The sequence below is a fragment of the Anabrus simplex genome, chromosome 2 (genome assembly GCF_040414725.1).
Source record: "Anabrus simplex isolate iqAnaSimp1 chromosome 2, ASM4041472v1, whole genome shotgun sequence".
Taxonomy (NCBI): domain Eukaryota; kingdom Metazoa; phylum Arthropoda; class Insecta; order Orthoptera; family Tettigoniidae; genus Anabrus; species Anabrus simplex.
The window spans coordinates 529,400,290-529,425,681 of NC_090266.1; the positions used below are offsets into that span (position 1 = coordinate 529,400,290).

Consider the following 25,392-nt stretch of genomic DNA (forward strand, 5'->3'; position numbering starts at 1 on the left):
AGTGGATCATATTGTATTGTATTGAACAGGTGGACTTATAATACTGTAATAATATTTGAGACATACGTCAACTTCAATACGGAACCAAAATGAGAATAGTTACCTGTAGGCCTAATTTACGCGGTACAAGATTTCCATAAACTGACTAGGAACAGTATACCGGTGACCAATTCACAATGGAAGATTTAAAAAAAAAAAATGAAATAGGATTTTGCCATCATGTTGGGCGCTTTTGTATCTAATGTACTTTATTTTATTAGATTAGAGAATTAAAAACTACTTGTGGTCGATTGTTGTTTGGCTTGGCGTTATAGGTATTCGATTTTTCGAAGAGTTTGGCTGATCAAAGTTGCTGAATTGAAAAAAAGTTTTCAAAGGAATTTGACGAAGTTTTCAGATTTTTAAGTTGCGTACCGGTAATTAATGTCTGAAGCCAGCCCCGCGGTCTAACTTGCCTGCCTCTCACCCGGAGGGCCAGGCATTTTTACCTGGATATGAGGGCTGGTTTCAGGTTCACTCATTCTACAGTTACCTTTAATTGAGGAGTTATTTAATGGTGAGATGGCGACCCCGGTCTAGAGGATTCCTCACACTGACCAGGCGTCAACTCTTAATCTGCAGGCCTTCGAACCGACAGCGGTCGCTTGGTAGGCGGAAGGCCAATTGGGACTGTAGTTTGGATTGGTTCAGGGGCATTTGTAAGATTATAAGTATACATACTTCATTTTTGTAATGTTTAGCCAAACTGTTGATGGTTCATTCGTTCCCACATTTTCCGTTTTCCCGTGTTGTACAGTTTTTTTCCATGGTCCCTACAAAAACGGAGAATCGAGGTGACAGTGTACTGGAAGGACTGGAGAAGCCAATTAATTGATGCAAATCACATTCCATTAGGTCAATCATAAGTGTACACTTCATTACATGAACTTTACTACACTTTTCAAAGGTAAACAATGTTTTACTTTCAACAAGTGCAATGAAGTCAGTGTAATTGTTTGCTTTTGCCACCAGGATGCAATGGATGCCAACATTCTAGGTATTCATATCAAGATATTCTGATGACAAATAATACAAATAATAACCAAGGTTAAAGTCTGTACAGAACACTTACACCTTCTGGAGACTCGCATCCGCCCCCATTTTCTCCACAAACAAAGCAGTTTTATCTACAGATATGTTCATTTCCATAAATTAATAAACTGTTATTTATCAAGTACAAACACTTCATAATTTTTTTTTTTTTTTTGGGCAACAGTAAGAGTATGACTCTCTCATACTTGTCTAAATCATAACTGTAAACAAATCTGAATTCTGAAGTTCTGCCCTAATAAATATGAGGAGTGTAATTTTTGAGCTGTTTATAGTGAATAAACTATTTCAGGCTAAACAATCAGAAATGGCCCCACCACCTGTTACTGGCATATCACCCAAGGAGGGACCTACTGGTACAGTCATAACAGCGGAGGAGGGAATCACCACACACAAACTTCAATGAACTCTAAAACTTGAGTACAAGAATCTGTAGTCAATTATATAAGAAACCCTGCAACACAGGGATGCATTAAGCAAGAAGAGGAAGACAGATAAAAGGTAAGATTAAAGGAAGTGTTCTTGCATTCAACAATCATGCATCTAATAATTATTATTTTATGTCTTGCCAACTATTTACACGGTTTTCAGACACACCGAGGTGCCAGAATTTTGTCCCGCAGGAGTTCTTTAACATGCCAGTAAATCTACAGACACTAGGCTGACTTATTTCAGCACCTTTAAATACCACAGGACTGAGTCAGGATCTAACCTGCCAAGTTTCAGAAGGTCAACACTCCACCGTCTCAGCTACTCAGCCCGGCTAATCAATCGGGCATTTGAAGATTGATATATATACAAATCAAAGAATTCTATTTAGAATTTTCTTTTAGTCAGTGGTTCCCTTAAATTGGTTGTTATACATGAATTTGTTGGACAAAGAACAAAGCATCAAAATATGCCTGACAGTTTATTAAAACCCATTAGAACATTTTTGTAAGTAACATTAAAAGACAAACTTACACTATCTAAACCATTCAATTCCCCTTCCCTGAAAGTTTCTTCCTTACTGTGCAGCACTTCAAGCTACTACCACAAATAATGAGAAGTCTACTTTGGTTTTAAAACATTCAGACCACATTGGGTTTTTAGCATTCAAAAAAATTTCTACACGAGTCAGTTCTCTAACTAGCAGATTTTGTTCTTCTTCTAACATTACTCAAGTATCTGAACATATATCTGAAAGTATTATTTTGAAGACTAATTTGTTATTGATTTCTGCACTTGTATACTTACTCTTAGAAGCTTATTACAAAACCATGTAGAATATGAACATTCACGGTTACATTCAAGAAAACACAAAGTTCAATAAAACTGAAAACATCTCTTAAATACTTATTTCACACTATTGCTATTAATAGTGCTAGAAACATCATGGGGCATAACCAATGGTATATTACATAAAATAAATCTTCTGGTATTAATTTATCACTTAGAAATGGGAAAAAACTGTCAAAATTCCCTTAATTTTGTAGAATTTTATTTTTATCTGCAAAATTTAGTTTACTGAAAAAAAAAAAAAAAAAAAGAAAAAAAACATGTGCTCTTGCAGCTTTATATATATATTACTGAGTAATATGACAATTCTTTACCTGTTCCACCAACAAGTTACTCTGCTAGCACTATGTATGATTAATGGAATTACAAATATGCAGGAGACAAATAAAACAAACGCTTAGCATATGGGCCAAAATATATTTGAAAAATATTCCATATATGAAAGCAGTGATTTGTATGTAAATAAATTGGCATCCCAGAAAATATTTTCAATTCAAAATTGAATAAGTGAACCCTACATCAAAAATTTTAAATAAAATTTCAATTAAGAATACCTCTCTGCACTCTACATAAAAATGATTAGCTTCAATTTACCAAGGTGATGATGGCTCCATGTGTGTGCAAGAAACCATAACTAAATGGTTCACTTGAAACAGCAGAAATCTCACATTAAAAAGTAAGGTCAGTTTATGATATACAAACAAGTATTACTAGGATAAAACTCTTGACTGTAACCAGAAAGACTGTTCAAAGGAAGATTACTACAGGTGGGAAACCCCATCACCTCACTCTTCCCAAACATTTAAGACAAAGAAAATCTCTGAATATCACCACCCTGTCATCAACCGCATCAGGGCGAAACATTAGTGAAACAGTGAACCGACCCGGATCCACTGCTGAGCTAATAAATACACTGACCATAGATTGTAATATATTTGAATACACAAATGCTTTGCTGGAATAGATGCCTTACGGTAACAGCATCATTGGAAGTTCTCATATTTCTTCAGACATCAATACAAACATCTTAAATCTGAAAAGCAGAAAGAAGATAAGTATCCTTCATACATTTACAAACAATGATTTTCTGAACTGGAATAATCCAAAAGCATTTCAATAAAAAATACCTCTGAACACACTACATCACAATGATCAGCTTCACAATTACAAAGGCAATGCAGACTCTCTACAAATTTGTGTAAGAGTGTATATTTTTATATACAGTATATGTGAAAAGTTATCAGATCTTAAGACTTTTCTTATACAAACTAAAGACACTTCCAAAGGTATAATTCAGGCACTTAAAGATATAATATACAACATGACAAAAATGGAGAAAGATCCACAGAGAAAATCAAGGAAATTAAAGAAGGAAGTACATAAATGAAAGCAAGAAAGAAAAATTAAACAATGCAATAATGCTTATATTCTATATTAAAGGTGATATAATTTGGAAATGAAAGTTCTAGTAAATACCCCAAGCAACAAATTAGCTTGCATCATGCTTCTTAGATCAGGTGGACGACAGTTCTGAGTGTGAGGATGATTTTAACAATTATCAGCCTCACTAGAGTACATAAAAATTCTTTATATATTTATGTGTGTAATGAACCTAATTTGCATTTGAAGTAAATCTGTCATTCATAAACAATATTATACAATTTGCTATCATACCTTGATACACTTGACTGAATTAGTAGAGCAAAGTAATCGTTGAGGCACCCTGATTTAAATTCCTCCACTCATCTGTTGTCTGGAGCTTGGCTACACACTGCACCTTTCCTCCGATGTACCCACAGAGGTACCTAAATCGTGGTAACAAGTAGCTCAACAGCTTCTGATCAAGTTCTTTCTCGCGATCATAACCACTGTTTTTTTCATAAAAGAATGAGCAATATAAAACAAAATAATAATACACGTTTCATCACAAATCAACCAATTAATCTGATTTATATTTCTTTATGTTAAACGTGATAGAAACTGAAAATGTCAGTCTCATAACAACAGTCCTGGTAATACAGAGAAACAGGATGCCCCTGAAGACCAAACACCAAGATAACGCATGCCTACATTGAACACAACTCTAGCCTGTAACTGAATGATGTTCACAAGGCTACAGCATGTCTAGGTATTAGTGTATAATATGCACACAAATTAACATAGGACTGAAGTTCATATGAATTGTCTAAGAGTTCATATTTGTTTACATGAAAATTAGCCAGAAACCTGCTCTTCACTCATTCTAGGTAAATCATGCTCAATTGGAGTGCATAATTTAAGACGATCATCAGTTTATGGACCAACAGTCAGTATCTTCGCATACTTTTGAGAACATTACAACAGTCGACACCTTCCTTTCTTCTTCTTTTTCACCTGAAATGGCAAAAAGATAATTCACAGTTACAAGAAAATTTAATTGCAATTTTTCTCAAGAAAGATATTCAATCTCAGATTCTCAATACTACAATTCTGAATGTAAAAATGTGAACAGTTTTCTTTCTAATTGTAACAAAGTAATAACCACACTAGGTAAGGGTTTATACTACCAGTTATGTATTAGATACTATGAATATGAAGACTGAGTAAAATATAGCATGTTCTGAGGGCACATATCAAGTTCAATCGGAACTGTCCAAGGAGCAAAAATGGCCACAACATATTTCTTGAATTTCTCTCTGGACCATACCATAAACACATAAACCATTACTGAGCTATTTGGGCAGAAATGTGTTGCTAGTTTGTGTGTGTGTGTGTGTGTGAGAGAGAGAGAGAGAGAGAGAGAGAGAGAGAGAGAGAGAGAGAGAAGGGCAAGTTTGAAGTTTTTTGCAACTTGATTTCACAATTATAACGTTAGAAATGCCATTTTTATGTGGAATCTGAACAACAAATATATGACTTAATTTCGAAAATATCACATGCATTGGTGAGAAGCCAGGGATGTTTTCATACCTTTCTGAATAGGGAGACGAGACAACCAGTGTGGTGGGAAGATTAGAAAAAAGAATATTAGTTGTGGAATAATGTTAAAAGTATATGCATGAATGAAGTAAATACATCACAAACAATAGAGCACCAGATGCAAATGATTATTAATTTACTGTGCAAGTACTGAAAATTATGTCCATAAAACATTGATAGAATAATTTTTTTTTTCAAAACAACAATTACAACTTTTCAAAATACTCTCCATTAGTACACATATATTTTTCCATTCTCTGAAACCACTCTGGGAAACTTTTCAGTCCAAGCTTCTTTCGGGATGTCACTTAGTGAACTCTCATACGCTGCAATGGCCTCTTCACCTAACAAACTGCTGCCCAAGCATTTTTCCTTGGTCTTTCCTTGGGAACAGAAGTCACATGAGGCCAGGTCCAGTAATTCAGGCATGAAGTACACTCACATTTTCCTTTTCTAAAAGGTACATTGTTCTTGCAGTCCTATGCGCAGATACATTATCGTGATGCAGCAGAAGGTGCCTACTCTTGGACTTCGGGTGGTGTGACTTCCATGTGACAATAATTCACATACACTGCGTAGGCTACTTGGAGCCACCGGCAGTGCCAATGCACTATGAGAGATTTTCTGATCAATTTTCGTAAAAATTGATGCCTACAAGGCCGTCAGATGATATAGATACAGGGCCTCCAAGGTATGCCCTAGCCATGCATCTTGGTAGGTGTGCTAGTTACCAACAGACAAGTGCAAATTGGCAATGCCAGTTTGTTTACCTAATTATGGTATGTGCATAGTTGTCACTATACATATATAATCACTGATTACAAAACAACAAAAATGTATGTAGGCCCAAGTAAATATGGTTGCATGGCCTGTAGTTTTATGTAGCCCATATAGCCCATACAAGTTACATTTATAGGGCTGTTACGTTCGTCGTACTAACGGAGAACATTCTAGCCTCTATTGCACTTCAATATTTCTACCACCTCATCTGAATGCACTAGCATAAATCAAAACTTTTTGTTCCTTTTAGACAGAAAAGCAGCAACATTAAAAAAAAAATTGTTTTAATGTGTGTGTTATATATATTTCAAATGTCTTTGTATCTAGTTTATTGTAACTTGTATTCTTTATGATATTTAATGTTTAATTAGTGAGAGCAATATTCTCTTCCAGCTTCTGAGCAGGTTCACTTGTGTTCAAACGAATCAGGTATCAACTAAAGGTCTGCAATTCCCGTTCGCGGTCAGTCGACCGAAGGTAGTCTTGTAGTTAAGTCCTACTTAGCTATGGCACAGGCCTAGTCCAGCCGCTTGGCGCTAGACTGTGAGCAAATGCACCACGTTCAGTCCGAATGATTCACATTCGCAGTCGTTGTGACATTTCCTGTGAACATGGAATGGGAGTCAAAAGATGTGATGAAAGCGAAACATATGAAGGAATATGGATTACAAATGAAGCAAGGGATGAAAAGTGGAGTGTCTGAAAACTTTGCAGTAGTAGCAGTAGTAGCAGTAGTAGTAGTAGTAATAGTAGTAGTAGCAGCAGCAGCAGTAGCTGCGAATGGTCAACACATAGGATGTATGCCCTGTTAACATGTTTCCTTATTGATGTTTGCATCTTATTACCTCGCATACGAAATCACATGTGTCTAAAATGTGAAGTGTGGTGTAGCACGTACTGTTGACATGTGCACAAGCTTCTTGTCAATCCACTTTATACCTAAGATACCACTGGAGGAGGCGAATGTAAGTCCACCTTTCTTCACTGTGCCCATCAAATAGGGTACCACATGATTTCAAAACATTGCACAAAAGTGCATCAATCAATCAATCAATCAATCAATCAATCAATCAATCAATCAATCAATCAATCAATCAATCAATCAATCCAATACTGATCTGCATTTAGGGCAGTTGCCCAGGTGGCAGATTCCCTATCTGTTGTTTTCCTAGCCTTTTCCTAAATGATTTCAAAGAAATTGGAAATTTATTGAACGTCTCCCTTGGTAAGTTATTCCAATCCCTAACTCCCCCTCCTATAAAAGAATATTTGCCCCAGTTTGTCCTCTTGAATTCCAACTTTATCTTCATATTGTGATCTTTCTTACTTTTATAAACGCCACTCAAACTTATTCGTCTACTAATGTCATTCCACGCCATCTCTCCGCTGACAGCTCAGAACATACCACTTATGATACAAATTCTTATAATTTTGTTAATTACCACCTATTCAATACAATAAAAACATAATACAAACTTACATATTTATTAAGATGTTTATATGGTACATGTTTCGCTCCTTTTTCGTGAGCATCATCAGCCAACTATCATTCACTTAAGGTTGTATAAGATCATGAAACAATTCTTTTGGATCAAGATTATTCCTATAAAACTAATTGACAAATCTTATAACATTTTAAAAGTCACACAACAATAAAATTATATCTTTAAGTTAAAATTTTTTGTCTAAAATCTAAGTCTAACATTTTATTGACGAAACTCATCTGGTGAACATCTTTTAAATTCTTTAAAGAACAAGTCAAATGTCCATAACATAGACAATTATCAACTGCAGAAAATTGTCAATATAGTTTACGAAGTTTTAACGACAAGCATACAAGTTAAGCAACATGAATCAACACAATTAGCCAGATCTCAAAAGTTTTTTTTTTACTTATTTTTTATTTTTTGAACAATTTAAAAGATGTTCACCAGATGAGTTTCGTCAATAAAATGTTAGACTTCGATAGATTTTAGACAAAAAGTTTTAAGTTAAAGATATAATTTTATTGTTGTGTGACTTTTAAAATGTTATAAGATTTGTCAATTAGTTTTATAGGAATAATCTTGATCCAAAAGAATTGTTTCATGATCTTATACAACCTTAAGTGAATGATAGTTGGCTGATGATGCTCACGAAAAAGGAGCGAAACATGTACCATATAAACATCTTAATAAATGTGTAAGTTTGTATTATGTTTTTAATAATGCTATTTGTTTTACGTCCCACTGACTACTTTTACGGTCTTCGGAGACGCCGAGGTGCCGGAATTTAGTCCCGCAGGAGTTCTTTTACGTGCCAGTAAATCTACCGACAAGAGGCTGTCGTTTTTGAGCACCTTCAAATACCACCGGACAGAGCCAGGATCGAACCTGCCAAGTTGGGGTTAGAAGGCCAGCGCCTTAACCGTCTGAGCCACTCAGCCTGGCGTATTATGTTTTTAATGTATTGAATAGGTGGTAATTAACAAAAGAGAATTTGTATCACAAGTAGATCTTCAATACGGACAAAGAAGATGAAATTTATAACCTACATACCACTTAGTCGAGCAGCTCCTCTTCTTTCTCTCAATTCTTCCCGACCCAAACATTGCAACATTTTTGTAACGCTACTCTTTTGTTGGAAATCACCCAGAACAAATCGAGCTGCTTTTCTTTGGATTTTTTCCAGTTCTTGAATCAGGTAATCCTGGTGAGGGTCCCATACTCTAGTTGGGGTCTTACCAGAGACTTATATGCCCTCTCCTTTACATCCTTACTACAACCCCTAAACACCCTCATAACCATGTGCAGAGATCTGTACCCTTTATTTACAATCCCATTTTTGTGATTACCCCAATGAAGATCTTTCCTTATATTAACACCTAGATACTTACAATGATCCCCAAAAGGAACTTTCACCCCAAAAACACAGTAATTAAAACTGAAGAGGACTTTTCCTATTTGTGAAACTCCCAACCTGACTTAACCCCGTTTATCAACATACCATTGCCTGCTGTCCATCTCGCAACATTTTCGAGGTTACGCTGCAGTTGCACACAATCTTGTAACTTATTTATCACTCTATAGAGAATAATATCATCCGCAAAAAGCCTTACCTCCGAATCCACTCCTTTACTCATATCATTTATATATATATAAGAAAACATGAAGGTCCGATAATACTGCCTTGAGGAATTCCCTCTTAATTATTACAGGGTCGGATAAATCTTCACCTACTCTAATTCTCTGAGATCTATTTTCTAGAAATATAGCAACCCATTCAGTCCCTCTTGTCTAGTACAATTGCACTCCTTTTTGCCAGTAGTCTCCCATGATCCACCCTATCAAATGCTTTAGACAGGTCAATTGCAATAGTCCATTTGACCTCCAGAATCCAAGATATCTGCTATATCTTGCTGGAATCCTACCACAAACATGTCTAATATAATCAGAAAGAATGCCTTCCCAAAGCTTACATACAATGCAGTCCAACTTACTGGCCTGTAATTTTCAGCTTATGTCTATCACCCTTTCCTTTATACACAGGGCTTACTATAGCAACTCTCCATTCATCTGGTATAGCTCCTCTGACCAAACAATAATCAGATAAGTACTTCAGATGTGGTACTATATCCCAACCCATTGTCTTTAGTATATCCCCAGAAATCTTATCAATTCCAGCCGCTTTTCTAGTTTTCAACTTTTGTATTTTATTGTAAATGTCATTGTCATATGTAAATTTTAATACTTCTTTGGCCTTAGTCTCCTCCTCTATCTCGACATTATCCTTGTATGATGATATAGGTGTTGATTCCCATAGGGAATCTGAAATATTTGTCCCGTATGAGTATTATCCTTGTAACCAACAATCTTTACATACTGCTGACTGAATACTTCTGGCTTTTGAAGATCCTCGCAAACACACTCCCCTTGTTCATTAATTATTCCTGGAATGTCCTTCTTGGAACCTGTTTCTGCCTTAAAATACCTATACATACCCTTCCATTTTTCACTAAAATTTGTATAACTGCCAATTATGCTTGCCATCATGTTATCCTTAGCTGCCTTCCTTGCTAGATTCAATTTTTTAGTAAGTTCCTTCAATATCTCCTTACTCCCACAGCCATTTCTAACTACAGTAAAACCTCGTTAATTCGAAGTCGTTGGGACTCAAAAATCGGACTTCGAATTACGTGATTTCGAATTAACCGCCAATTCGCAATTCAGAAGTACCAACCCTTGCCGCGTTACAAAATATTCTAAGGCCCGTTATAGCATGCAGTTAACCTTGATTCACAGTTTATACCTTTCAAATGCCATGAAAAAAGAACTATTTCCTAAATGTATCCAAGAAGGTGCAATTACAGTATTCAAATAATGCACTCGGATATCTCACTGGTAAACATAACCTCACGCATCGAAAGAAAGAAAAAAAAAAAAAAAAACGATTCAAAGACGAGGAGAAATTTATGCTGGCTCCCATGTGCAAGTGCTTTATTAATTGGATTACTATACAGTATGCATTTTAGATGCCTTGTATTTACACAGAAAGTAACCGATGCTCTTAAAATCGAACTCCCCTATGACTATCCCCGGACGATTTCCCGCCATGGCACTTATTCTCGCACTTCAGAAATGTAAACACTTTCAGCGTCACAAAGTATTCTAAGACCCATTAATACATGCAATCACCTCGATTCACAGTTTAAACCTTTCAAATGCCATGGAAAAAACTATTTCCGAAATGTATCCAACAAGGTGCATTTACAATGTTCAAATAATGCACTTGGATAAATCACTGACAAACATAACCTCACGCAACGAAAGAAAAAAATTGCACAATTCAAAGACTAGGATAAATTATGCCGGTTCCCGTGTGCAAATGCATTATTTATTGGATTTCTGTACTGTTTGCATTTTTAGGTGCTTTGTACTGGCATGGAAAGTGCCCGACGCCCTTAAAACATTGTAGCTTATCGAATTCTCCTATGGCGAGGCGATAAAGTATCTCGCATCCATGTGCACTACTATGACCCCCATCCCTCACCCTTGTACGATTTCCCGGCTGGCAATTTCTCCTTTAAAACCATAAGACCGTTTGGGCTCGCATTAAAATAAAGCAATGCAGTTTCACCGGCAATGAAAATCACCTTGCTGATGGTGATCCCATTGCATGGTGGAGAAATAAAGGCACATACAATCCAAGACTTGATCTACTAGCGAAGGAAATATTGTCTATTCTAGCCTCCAATATGACAAGTGAAAGAAATTTCAGTTTAGCAATCTAATTAGTGACAAAACGAGCTCGCTTAACCCAGACAGGGTATATGACATTCTCTCAATTCATTCTGTACTAAAACAGAACAATAACTGTGAATGTTTATCATTATGTGAAACACTAAAGGTAACATTCTATGTCTACTAATGTGACAAGTTGATCTCAAAGTGTTTATAGTAAGGTTTGTAATTACTTCTAATCAGAACTTTGATAACTTCAGATGGAAAAGCAGCAAGATTTTTAAAAGATGGTTCTAATGCATGTGTGTGTGTGTGTGTTACACATTTATTTTAACCTATTGCCATGCAATTACTTTCAATGAAAAAAAAAAAAAGTACCTTTGAATGAGATTATTTTTTTACATTTTAAGTTATGGATGCTAAAATGGTTACAAAAGCAAACTACATCAAACGGACAATATTTTGGGTTACAGTTTAAATTCCTACAATTAACTGAAGTCTTTTAAGGGGGGATGTAACCGAGAATGCATTGCTGGATTTAAAAGTTCACCGAGTCCACAATATAAGACATAAAAAGACGAAACTTTTCATAGTTAATTATAAATGATTGGGCTATTATACAACAAACAATAACTATCTATGTTATAAAAATGGCACCAGTACAGTCGGTTTAAAAAGTTTGTTACTTCCCCTTGTTTAGGTACACTTTAAAACAAAACTGCAAAATACTCTGGGTTGATTTTTTAACACTTTTATGTACATGACATTATCTCTAACTTTATGAAGAATTATGGAAATACAATCAGAAATGTATTTTTTATGGTAATTTGAATTTAGGATGTTGTAAACGATAGTAAAAAAATCAATGTAAATGCTTGCAGATTGAACAAATGATTAGATAGAAGCATAATTCTTCATAAATATGTGTACTGTCACTCAATAAACAGTGTCTAAAAATTTCAGTACTTTAGTTCTTGGGGTTTCAGAGAAAATTGTACCTTTGGGATGAAAATATTGAAGTCGAGAAAACAACACTTGAAAGTTGGTAATGTACTGTTACTCACATCTGAGGTACTTTGCCTCTCAAAAGCTACCACAATGATAACCCTGGTCTTCATCTTCATCTTCTCGTGCTCTCCTTCTGGACCTTTTCTCCATTTTGCTCTGTTTTTCCAGATGAGTTTGTGATACCTCTGCCTTGTCAATCCTTCGCTGGTCAATTTCTTGGAGGGAGTGTGTAGTGAAAACACCAGGATCCATTCCAGCCCTCTTTAGGACTTCAATTCTACCCATGTTCCCTTCATTAAAATACAGAACAGCATCATACACTGCTATATTCAACACCTTCAAACCACAAAATTTTGTTTTAGGGCATCTCAACCAAACCAGATTATTAAAACTCTCATTATTGTTCTGAGTTTTGCCATGCAAACAACGTTTCAGGAGTTCTGGATCAGCAAGAGACCTAAATATGGGCTTGATGGCTAGCATCACAGCCTCTGGAAGTGAATTATTGTGCCTATAGGTATGGATATCTCTGTTGTACTTGCACCACCCTTCCTTTGGACACAGATTGTGCACTGGATTTTTGTCAGTGGATATTTTGTGGAAAAAGGTAGCCCAAACAGCAGTTTTCATAGCATCAACACTGCTGTTGTTTTCTCTAATTGCCTTTCCATAATAAACCTGAAAAGAGTCTATTTCCTTCTGGGTAAGTCTCCCTCTCCCATCAAGTGGTTTCCCATCTTCTAATTTTTGGCCTTTACTTTCCTTCAGTAAACGACGCAGCCTGGATCCAACTCGTTTCTGGACATGGCCCACACATTCTAACTTGGTCACCTCACAGTCATATGGTTTACTGTCAACTACAGATTTAAAAGATTTAGAATCACCATCACCTAGGTAGTAAGTATATCTAACACCATACATATTTTGTGAGTGACAGAACATTTTCACTACAGAAGCTGGCTCCATACCACCACTTGATCCACTGTAATTTTTGTAACAAACATGAGAGTGTTTTTCTTGCCATTCATTCTCTAATTCAGTATTTTCTAGTTTCTTCCTAACAGAACACTCATGGCAATATTTAGACATTGTCTCAACATCTATAACTTTCCCTGAGTCAATGCTGATTATGGATGACACTCCATAGAGAGAAGTGTGCCCACGCTTCATCCATGAACCATCAACTGAAACACAGAGATCTGTTGGAACCTCAGTGTTCTCCTCCAACACCTGTAGTTCAATTTCTCTGTCTTTTACAATTTGTTTCACAGCCACTGCCATGCTTTCCTTGGCCACATCACTGACATCTTTCAAAATATGTTTGTTTATTTTATCAAACCTTGCAATGGGTGGTGGCATATTCATCACACCACAAAATATATTACAAGCTTCCCTACCTTTCCCTATACATCTCATACCATAAGTTAATCTGTAATTACAGTCATAAATACCAGAGGATGTCTTTGAAGATGTCTCAAATGATGACCTGTTACTGCACAATTCACCAAAAATTGTCAGTTCACAAGCAAAACCTACTCTCTTCTCTTCTACAACACTGAGACACATTGAATTCTTACAATTCACACACACACACATGAAGCACTAATAGCCTGTGACAACAATTGCAGATCAATCAGTCTATATCCAGAGGTAGAAAACTGTTCACCTTCAACTTGTACCTGGCCACGAAAGTCAGAGCGAAGTTTTGTAAATGAAGTTGATAGGTTATGTTCTTGAGCTGACAGTTCTGATGGCTGAATTACCTTCCTTGTATGAACATTGCCCTTGAATTTCTGTTTCTTGAAACAGGATTTGACTCTTGGCATGTTTAATAATTACTTCACAATCACAAGTGCAGAAAAAAGATCACACTTCAACAAAACCTCATGTAGGCCTAAATATCAACACATCTGTAGCATGGAAAATTCCAAAACAAAACACACTGCTACCTAGTGCCAAAACTACACATCATATTCCAAAGAGAACACATCTATGGAGATGTTCCATAGAGAAAAATAATTTTATGACCAGTGAGTAGAATATAATAAATATAAGATTATTGAATGACATAAAATGGGGTGTGGCTATATGTATGCAACATCATATATAAATTATTTAAAAAAATACTTCTAGTTGAGTTATGAGCTTGAAACTTTCACACAATATATATATATATATAAGACCATACATACGGAAAAAATATTTTTCAAAATTTCGATTTTTTGACCCCTCGTCGGGTACATCCCCCCTTAAGGTATGGTACACCTTGGAACATGCATCCACTTGTAGGGCAACTTGCCATTTTTTGCACTCTAAGCAAGGTTCCTTCCATAATCCATGCTCAAAGCAGACTTTACATCTCCTTGATTGGGCTGATTTACTTGTTGTAGGAGAGATCTCCTCAGGAAAATGACCCCGGTGCATTCCCTGTAGTCTCATTGGTGTGCTACCTTGAGATGGACGTCCTCTAGAGGTGTAATCAGGAAGGGTGACATCTTCCAGAATTTGCTCTGCAACAGCGACTCTGAATGATGACATTATCTTCTTTCTTGTGCTCAGCATGTCGTGTATGTAGCTAGAATTCTGCAATGTCACATTCAGCATGTAGAAGTACAATGTCTTGCACCCTTTTACATACCTGCGCATGAAAGGGTAAGATGCCGAGCGCTGGTCATGCAAATCCACTACAACCTTTCCTGAATTGTAGTCTACTACAATGTTTGTCTTTAGTTCCTTTTTACCTTGGCCATACTTCTTTTCAACCTCTATGAAGTGTAGTGTAGCATGTACTGTTGACATGTGCACAAGCTTCTTGTCAATCCACTTTATACCTAAGATACTACTGGAAGAGGCAAATGTTAAGTCTGCCTTCCTTCAAACTTCTGGACATAATAGTAGGTGGAATGAAATTTGTTTGGTTGCACTGTTCCAACCGCATTAATGTCCCTCTCCAAAAATAGCCTGAATAATGTATGAGAACACACCAGGCAATTCTTTGCAGAGTTCAAGCACTACATTTTCACTTGTTAGCAACTGGATTCCATCCCCTGCCCCACCCACATGCTGGTTTTCTCTTCCTGTACAAACCTTTAAGTTCCAACAACATGCAGTCTTAGGCTCACGTACTTTGTAGATTTTCAGTTCAAATCGCGCCCCTTTAGAAGGATTGTATTGGACATAATCTACCTCGCAACTTCACGAGGCTTTCAGCAATTACTACTTTTTCATCAGGAGTGTAAAAGTTCTGAAATCTGTCCAAGAGAAGGTGAACTACAGGTCTTAGTTTTCTCAATTTATCCCCTTCTGCTTCTTGTGAAATTGTGGCAAAGGGTAGATATCTTGATATTGCTGCTGATCTTCTATTGGGCATTGTTTCTCCAAATATCAGGGACACCACAACCCTTTGATTAGTACAATAACTTTGCTGTGTTGATTTCTTTGACTGTGACACCAATATACAAAGAGAAAAGTGTGCTTTTAGCTCATCTGGAGCAACTACGAACCAGCGAGCTTCATCATAAGATTTTTTTCATTGAGTTGTTTTCAAGAGAATCGCTGATTTTATTTTCAAAGGCTTTGGTTTCCTTGCAAATTACCTCCCCAAAAGTGTCAATACGGAACATACAACTTCATATACTGTAACATTATCATCCAGATGCTTCCTGCCTAGTATTCAGCTTCCCAACAACTGTAAGTACATTGCCTTTTGGAACATTACTGGCCAAATTCCAGTTCCAATTGTTCGATGTGGCATGGTTATATACAAAGTTATCTTCAACCTCACTATCGCTTTCACGGGCGGGGTCACAGTTCTCGGACGCACTATCGCTGCTAAAAACTACTATCAAATCATTCCGAGTTATATTCTTCACCGCTATCAAGAAGAAACTGCAGAAATCTCTCCTCTTCTTCCCCGTGATGAAGAGGATCTTGCTCAGTAGTATCCAATCTCACAAATAAGATGACCAACTTAGGAAGCGAAATATACATTGACAAAATGGTTTTCAGATAATAACAATGGCATATAAACAAGCTAACACTATCTACAAATGTAATTCCAAAGTACATCATCACAATCCTATACCTGTCCTGAATTCTGCCTCTAAATAGAGTCCTTCCCTATCAGTCACTACTGAGCTGCATTTAGGGCAGTTGCCCAGGTGGCAGATTTCCTATCTGTTGTTTTCCTAGCCTTTTTTAAAATGATTTCACAGAACTTGGAAATTCATTGAACATTTCCCTTGGTTAGTTACTCCAATCCCTAACTCCTCTTCCTGTAAACTAGTATTTGCCCCAATTTGTCCTCTTTAATTCCAGCTTTATTTTCATGTGATCTTTCCTACTTTTAAAGACACCACCCAAACTTATTCGTCTACTAATGTCATTCCACACCATTTCTCCACTGACAGCTCGGAACATACCACTTATTACATGTGATAAAATTCATTTTTGGGTCCGTATTGAAAGTATTTGTATTAAGTAACACTAATATATTTTTATTGTTCACCCACCTATTCAATACAATACAATCTTAAAAATGGGGACTTTGTCCTTATCAAATTTGTTAACATAAAATTAATACATGTTTTGCCTATCAATAGTAGGCATCATCAACCATATTTTTTTTACCTTAGGAATAGATCAGGTACCTGATTGGAAATGACTTATGAATACTGTTATGTCTTGTAAAATGGATTAGAGATTGTTAAACAACTATTACAATATAAAATGTAGTATACTATTAATATTTGTGTTAATATTTGGGTCTAAAAACATGACAATTATTTGAGGAGTATGACATACGTGATTGGTTCTTGATATTAAAATATATTAAAATAAAGATAAAAATCAGAAAGCACATTCCATTTGATTGTCAAATGGCGTGTTGTTGCTCTAAAACCCTCAACATAAGTTAACATCTCAACAGTTTAAGGGAATTTCACCACACTTGGCTACCCACCGATTGACAACAACGCTCCCTTTCGACTAGTACGCTCACCTCAACACGTCCAACAACAAAGAGCAACACCTATTACAAACTCTTCCCACAAATACTACATCAAAGATGGCCTAATGTCGTCTACACAAACTTCAATATAGCCTACGGCACCAGCATTCCAATTAATATTATCTCAAAAAGAACCAGGCCAGATGAAAATTCTTCAAAATTGATAAGCATATAAATGAAAATCAATACTTATTAACTTCAAGAACCTACGACCATTACCAATGCTCAACTTTCCTAAAGTTTTTAACAACACTTCCCCCCTCAAATACTCCTAGTTTCCAATAACATAACTTCCCCACAGTCACCCCCTACTAACACGCCCCCACTGACCAATCAGATACGCAACACTCCGCCCATCCCTCTTTCCCCTACTCTCCCTCCACCTAAGACGGCGCACTGCTACAACACGCGAAGTGCAAGAGCAGTAGCTAACAGTCGAGCGATACGATCTTGCCACATAAAACACAAGGAGGTAAGCAAAAATTGTGATAACTTAGCTCTTCTCTTAAGACATCTTTTTTAATTTTGTTACAGACATTCTAACAACTTTATTTCCTCAGTAGACATCATTCTTCCATCTTAAAGGCTATTTCTTGAGTGTCTCCCAATTAACCATACATCAGGATTGTGGCAGATAACATGCTTCAAGCACTTCGGAATTATCGTAGATCTATCTTTATTATCTCATATTCTCCAAACCATTACAGCATACAAACTAGGTCGCCAGACAACTATAGATCTTTTTTAAATGAGTATTGTAACCGTAAATGCTGTACTTGGGCTAAAAGAGCGTAAGATTCAACGCAGGGCATGTATGGTACAGAAATGGAGTGCTACAGAGGAAGACAGGTTTGTTGAAATAATGTCTGATTCAAAGAAAACCAAGTTTATTAACAAAAGTTCAAATTACATATCACCTCTGTACAGAAGAAGTACTGGGAAGTGTTCTTTCCTTGACCCGCGGCTGGTGATGTTCCTTGAAATCCGGCTGCTACTCACGTACTACCATGGGATGTTCCTTGAAATCCGGCTGCTACTCACGTACTACCATGGGTCTCCTCTTTGCACCATGCAACCATGATTCCTATACCTGTCCTGAATTCTGCCTCTAAATAGAGTCCTTCCCTATCAGTCACTACTGAGCTGCTACTCACGTACTACCATGGGATGTTCCTTGAAATCCGGCTGCTACTCACGTACTACCATGGGTCTCCTCTTTGGAAATTCTAGATGTTCTGGCATTTCTAGAAGATCGAGATGGTCCAGAAGTTCTAGTATAATGGGTGTCGATATTGGTCACGTATAGAATGAATATGAATACACGCACTTATGTCCTGCATGTGTTAATTTGGAAAGCGGCTTTTGCATAGATGAGAAAGAGATATAATAATTTTAAACAAAGATTATAGCACGTAGAAATCGTGTATTCAAAGAATCAATTGATAACTAGCACACGGTAGAATATCACTAGAATCTACTCCATGTTCTAACACAAATTATTTAATGCGGCCGAATGTCAAAATTGAACACACAATTCAATCTTAACACTTGAAAGATACGTAAGCAGAGTTGATTGCCAATAAAATCAAACTTGTAAAATAAATAGCCACTTAGAATTATATGACGATGTAACTTCAAATCGTCTAATGTCAATGAAATCGACCTAGTAAGTTCAAAGAATGCGACACTTAGCGTAATTTTAAGTTATCTCACCTGACAAATATTCCTAAGTTTTTACACAGTTTTGAAGGCAATCACCTTGATCGGTAGGAAACAAAATATTGTACTTGTGAAATTATTCCTGTTCACATGTGTTAATTGAAAAATAAATTGAAATTGACTTAACAGTCCTCCGTTTGATCACTCGTAAGATTGATAAATACAAGTTCAAATACACAGTTCGCAGTCTATCACCTACGAAAATGTTTTCAAGTGTTTAAGAATTATTTACACATGGGAAATTGCAAGTCTGGTGACGTAGATACTGAGTTTAAGTTCATGTTATATTCAATCATCTGTCAATGTTCGACTCTTGAGAAATTTTAAGTCTTATAGCACCATTATGTCAATGAAAACTCTCGAAATATTTCGATCACTTGACAAATTACAAGCACTGTTCAAGAATCTATCACAGTTCGGAACGTCTCTTTTACTTTGAAATACGAGCACTTGGAAAATAAACCCAAGTCTTAAAAACAGTCTTCCTAAATAATGAATCGTGTGTAAATGCTAATGACGGCAAAACACAAGTTGTATTCTATCACTCAAAAACTGAAGAAAATTTGTAACTCCTATTTTAAACACCGGAGAACTTAAACTGTAACTCAATGCTCCACCACGACTGCCACGAGCCGACCGACCAAGTTCGACCTTGGTTATTGATACACTGATCTGCCTTGGGAATTAGCCCTCCTTACATATGCAAATCGTGAAGATAGCAGTAACTGTATTTTATTTGAATATCCCCATCTTTCATCGGATTTGCACCAAACTTTGTGCAAACTGAGAAAAAAAAATTTGGCAACACCATGATGCTGTTCTCATAATTTGATTCTTATCCTAAATTATTAGATTTAGAGAATTTCAAATGTTTTCTGGCTGATGCAGTCCTCCTGTCACAAGGGGAGGCAAGCTGTGATGTCATAAGCTCCACATCGCATACGAACTTCATGCTGTAGCTAGCTGTTGAGTCAGCGCGCAGTGCATTAATTCAAGTCCGAAGTGCAGGGACTTTATCTTGGACCAGCGTTCCTGATACAGTATGAACCAAGTGCTTGGCCACTGTATGACTCGCAGTTATTTCGATTTAACAATGTGTTAAAGTGCCTTTCGTAAAGAAGACTTGAACTTAGGAAAAAAAAAAGGGACTACGATTTTAGAAAATCAAGAGGATTCGTCTAATATCCTTTTGAATACTATCGCTAACATCCAGATGACTATCTTAAATCTCTTTATCCTGTAACTGTACATAGTATCCTAATGTGGTGTTTATTTTGTATTAAGTGTTATGTATCATTATTTGTAAAACATTGATTAATAAGACGGAGGGTACCTAACCACATGATAATTTTAACAGGTGCCAACACCAGATATTTTAATTAATTAATTTTAAAGACTGCTTCAAGAACTCTATTTAATAATTGTTCACGTGTCAGTAATGAGACAGACACATTGTATTTTTAACTCATGCTATTTTAGCTATTAAGATGGTTCAATCTGAGAATATCGGGATCCCGAGGATTTGGAGAAGGAAAATAAGCTGAAGATGCCCACAACTAGGGCGAAACATGCTCCAATTTGAGTGTCATGTATAAGTTATAAACATTCTTAAGAATGTAATGTATTGAATAGGTTGACCATTTTAATAATATTGTTTTAAAATATGCAGTTTTCAATACAGACCACCATGAAGTTCATTACATGTAATAAGTGGTATGTTCCGAGCTGTCAGTGGAGAGATGGCATGGAATGACATTAGTGGACGAATAAGTTTGAGTGGTATCTTTAAAAGTAGGAAAGATCACAATATGAAGGGGAGTTAAGGATTGGAATAATTTACCAAGGAAGATGTTCAATAAATTTCCAATTTCTCTGCAATCATTTAAGAAAAGGCTAGGAAAACAATACATAGGGACTTTGCCACCTGGGCAACTGCCCTAAACAGAGATCAGTAGTGATTATGATAACAGCCCTGGTGAATCCTACCATTACACCCTGGGCACCAGTATGTAGACTTAGTCTTTTCTTCCAAGCAGACAACACACAGGCAATTGTTATGCTGTGGCAGTCTTTGCAGGAAATGAGGGGTTATCAGCATACATAACAGGACTTCCTTGATAAATTATGCAGATATGCGATAATTGAAAAGGGCTTTACACAATAAAACTTGTTTAACGTAAAAAAGGCAAAAAATATTATACCCACTGCAAATCACATGCTAGTTCGACTTTAAAGTCGAAGTCGTGGCTATTTTAGCTTCCAGCAAAAAGCCTTGAGAAAATGTTATGTCATAATAGGGACCAGAACTCCCGGTCTTCAAAACAGAAATTGACTCCAAAGATTCATTGGACATGGATGATCTGAACTCTGTTCTATTTTTCTTCACAAGGCTGAAAACACGTTCACATTCTGCACTGCTATGGGGTATGGTGAGAATAGAGAGCATTATTCTAGAAATTTGGTTATACTTAAGAAGTCCATGGGCTAATATGATAGGAAACTTTTCCAAGAAAAAACGATGGAAGAAAAACTGTGCATCTTCAATTTTGTCTAACCCAACAACTTGAGCACGCTTTAACACATCATCCTGGAGTGGAAACTTGTTGATGAAGTCACAGGCAGTACAAAAGTAGCTTCTCAATGATAAAAAGAAAAGGGATTTATCTGTATCCTGGAGCTCATTCACTATGTTTGAAGTCTGAATGCCAATAACTAACTCATCACTTTTTTGATTTTGAATCAAGTTATACTTAACTTCAAGCAATGAGGAGCTTTTGACCATTTTGGGCCAAAACAGGGTGGAGTCTGAAGGGCAACATTCAATTCGTCAAATACAGAAATAGTCACATGAAGGAAAATTGTTCAAGTTTGAGGACAGGAACATAAACAATTTTTCCCCATGTGTTGTAGCAGAAGTCTTACTTTTTTTTTTTTGGATGGGTTTGTTACATTTGGAAGAACATGATATTCTTTTAGGGTCATGTGTAGTGGCAGAATCAAGGATTCTTTTCTTCTGATACGCTTTGGATCCACTTTGTTCAACTCTAGGAATTCTGAAAGATGTCAAGTTTGTGGAAATGTTTTGAGTATATAATATTACTTTCTCCTTGAAGAAAGAAAGAAAGAAAGAAAGAAAGAAGTGGATCCCACTGGTCCAGTAGTCTGTCCAAACATCTGCCTCAAGATAACCACTTAGTACATACAGTACATGGTTCAGAATTTTCTTTACCGGGCGAGTTGGCCATGCGCGTAGAGGCGCGCGGCTGTGAGCTTGCATCCGGGAGATAGTAGGTTCGAATCCCACTATCGGCAGCCCTGAAAATGGTTTTCCGTGGTTTCCCATTTTTACACCAGGCAAATGCTGGGGCTGTACCTTAATTAAGGCCACGGCCTCTTCCTTCCAACTCCTAGGCCTTTCCTATCCCATCGTCGCCATAAGACCTATCTGTGTCGGTGCGACGTAAAGCCTCTAGCAAAAGCAGCAGAATTTTCTTTGCCTCTTCATTGTGCAAGTTCTGAAATTTCTGAAGGCGTTTCTTTCTATTTACATTCTTCTCTAAGAAATAAAATATATCAAGGAGGATCTCATCCACTAAGTGGTAATCTTCCAGCACCTTTTTCAGCTGCTAGATTAATCAGGTGGCAAATGCAACCTATGAAGGAAATACCTGGTTGAAATTCCTTCAGAACTGCTACGACCCCATTTTTGTGTCCTATCATAACAGGAGCATTGTCAGAGCAGAACGCCACCCAGTTTTCAATTGGTATGTCATGAGAATTCAGCTGTGATATCAGGTTACCTATGTTTCGCCCTGTTGAGTCCCCGTCTAACGCTGGTATGGATAGCACAGTGCTCACTACTTTTTCTCGCGGAATATCATTGAAAGTAACAACAGTACGATGCAACTTGGCATTTGTATCATTGCTTCCATCTGCTGCCAAAGAAAATGGTCCATTCAGAAGGCACTTAACTACAGATGATGTATTTTTTGCCATTTTATTTACAATGCATGTAGTTTTCGTGCGACTACAGCTATATTTCATGGCAACTTCTGATGTGTGAAACATCTTAAATAAAGCACCAGCATGATCAGCCGCACTTAAGGGCACATTGCGTTCCACCAAAAAGGAAGTAAACAGACACTCTGTGCTCATTATGTCACCGTCAACGTTTCCACACTTGGCAAAAAGGTGTTGATTTTCTTGTTATCTTCCTTCGATTTAAATAACTTACGCATTTACCACACTCCACACAATTACTTAGTTTCTTCCACCATGTGTAATATTAATATCACACCCACACACCATGCAAAAGGCAAATTTTCCTCCCTTTCTTGATTTTAGTATGCACAGAAAATCAACAGAATATGATTCTTTAAATGACTGGAAGTATGGTTTCTTGTTGGATTTATTCAAGAAACCTACAATAGGAATATAGTGTATGAACATGTCCGAGAACAAATTTCTCGATATCTACTGAATCATCAAAAGAAACCTGGATCACTGAACGTCACATTAAATTATAACAAACACTCAAGGCAGTCAAACACTTCATTAAAACATGTCAAAACACACAAAGTCTTAAACCATTAAATGAACATGTCAACCTCGTGAACAAACAATATGCACGTGGTAAAAAACACACACATGGAACAAATTTAATTAGTCCAAGGAATACAGGAAACTGCGAGCACGAAGTTATAACACAAAAACTCTAACACTTCATTAAAGTAAAGTATGCCATAACCTTACAAGGCCAAAAAATTCAAGGAACGCCAACTTCGTGAACAAAGACCACCACTCACGTAGTCAAAGAATATGAGTTAAATCACAACAGGCGAAAGGAGTGGAACAAAGAATTTGCAGAGAAGAGCCTGTGGACACCTAAGATTCACATGGAAGAAGTGTTATCCCGGCTTGAAATTAAATTAAAATAATGACGCAAACATCACACGGTTAAAAGTACCAATCATATCAAAGAATGAGTTATCGACTATCATGGACTTTCCTTTGACCCACGCAAACAATAGATTGTACGGAAGTGGGGCGATTATCGAATGTTAACGTTTCAAATTTTTGTCCGCAAAGTCCTAAAACCGTCCATCCGTAAAATGCTGTAATTTCTGTAAATTTTATGGATAAACCGTAAAAGTTGGCAGGTATGCTTATGATTTATCGTAACAACACAGGTAATATGTTCACAATCAGCTGTTCTATCTCGAATAGAAAACTACTCCTTGAACTGTGGTCAAAGAGTTTGATCGGAGAAATTTCTCCAGTCAAAGTTAATCCTAGTTCAGTGTAAATTGATCTCGTATTAAGGTTTATACAACGAAAAAAATCAGTTTAGCGTGAGCCGAGATCAATTTAGTCTCTGATCCAAGATCAAATGGATTATGCAACCGGCCATATGACATCAGGAATTAATGTGAGTTATGTGCGGGGCTTTACCCCACTGCAATTTCAAATGTTAAAAATGGGGTGCAAGATATACGCGGTGGCGAGTCATATTGAAGCAAATACGGTATATTTTTTATTATATATATGTGAATACTAAATACTGGGCATACCTGACCTTTAAGAACATGTGACTTCTCATCCTTCAACATGCTGAACACATTACAACTAACTGTTGTTCAACACACCCATAGCTGACAGCCCTCTTCAGAAACTCTGAACTAAATTTTTGCTCAAAGCACTTGCCTTGCTGAACTGATTTTAATAATAATAGAATTTAACGCAGCCAATGACCAAGAAATAAATACAATATCGTACTACAAAATGTAGTCAACGACGTTCATTCCGTACACTCTCAAAGATGGTACCGATCACATTGTTTCTTGCACAATTTGCAAGTACAGTCATTAGTAGGGTCATGATGTCTTGTAGCATATTTTGTGAAGGAATACATGCACAGCGAATCACATCATGATATGTCGCAGGTCGTAATTTGAACATTGCCAACCTCGAGTCATCATAGCACCCGTGGAGTAAAACTTGCTCCATATTTCTTTCTTCTTGTCGTGTAGTTCTTTTAACGCACTCTGATACAGAGGTGTAGAATGTAATAGCATCCATTCTCGACGATCTTCTATAAAGAACCTCCCTCTCACCATCTCATATACCAACCGTGAGGGGATAAATTTAGATACGCCGAGTACTCTTTTTAGATAAATTGCCTTGATCTTTTCCAATTCCAGAAGATTGCTCTTAGAAAGAAGGCCCCATATTAGATGTAATCTGTAACTCACAATAGGCGAGATCTTCACTCTGAATAGCTTTATCGCTGTATCTACTGAGAGGTTCCTTATATGTAAGATGTTGTGCACTGCT

The 25,392-nt window shown here is 36.8% G+C and overlaps 1 protein-coding gene across 4 annotated transcripts in view; it reads right to left on the reverse strand.

Annotated features, from left to right (window-relative positions):
- Positions 1-2,764: 2,764 nt before the first annotated feature.
- Positions 2,765-25,392, reverse strand: part of LOC136864206 (ras-like GTP-binding protein Rho1) — a 204,597-nt gene continuing 181,969 nt past the window's right edge. For all 4 annotated transcript variants that reach the window (XM_067140901.2, XM_067140899.2, XM_067140902.2 and 1 more), the window contains one exon: positions 2,765-4,740. In XM_067140901.2, the coding sequence (XP_066997002.1) occupies positions 4,702-4,740 (39 nt within the window). In that variant the 3' untranslated portion in view covers positions 2,765-4,701. The remainder of the gene's footprint in view (positions 4,741-25,392) is intronic.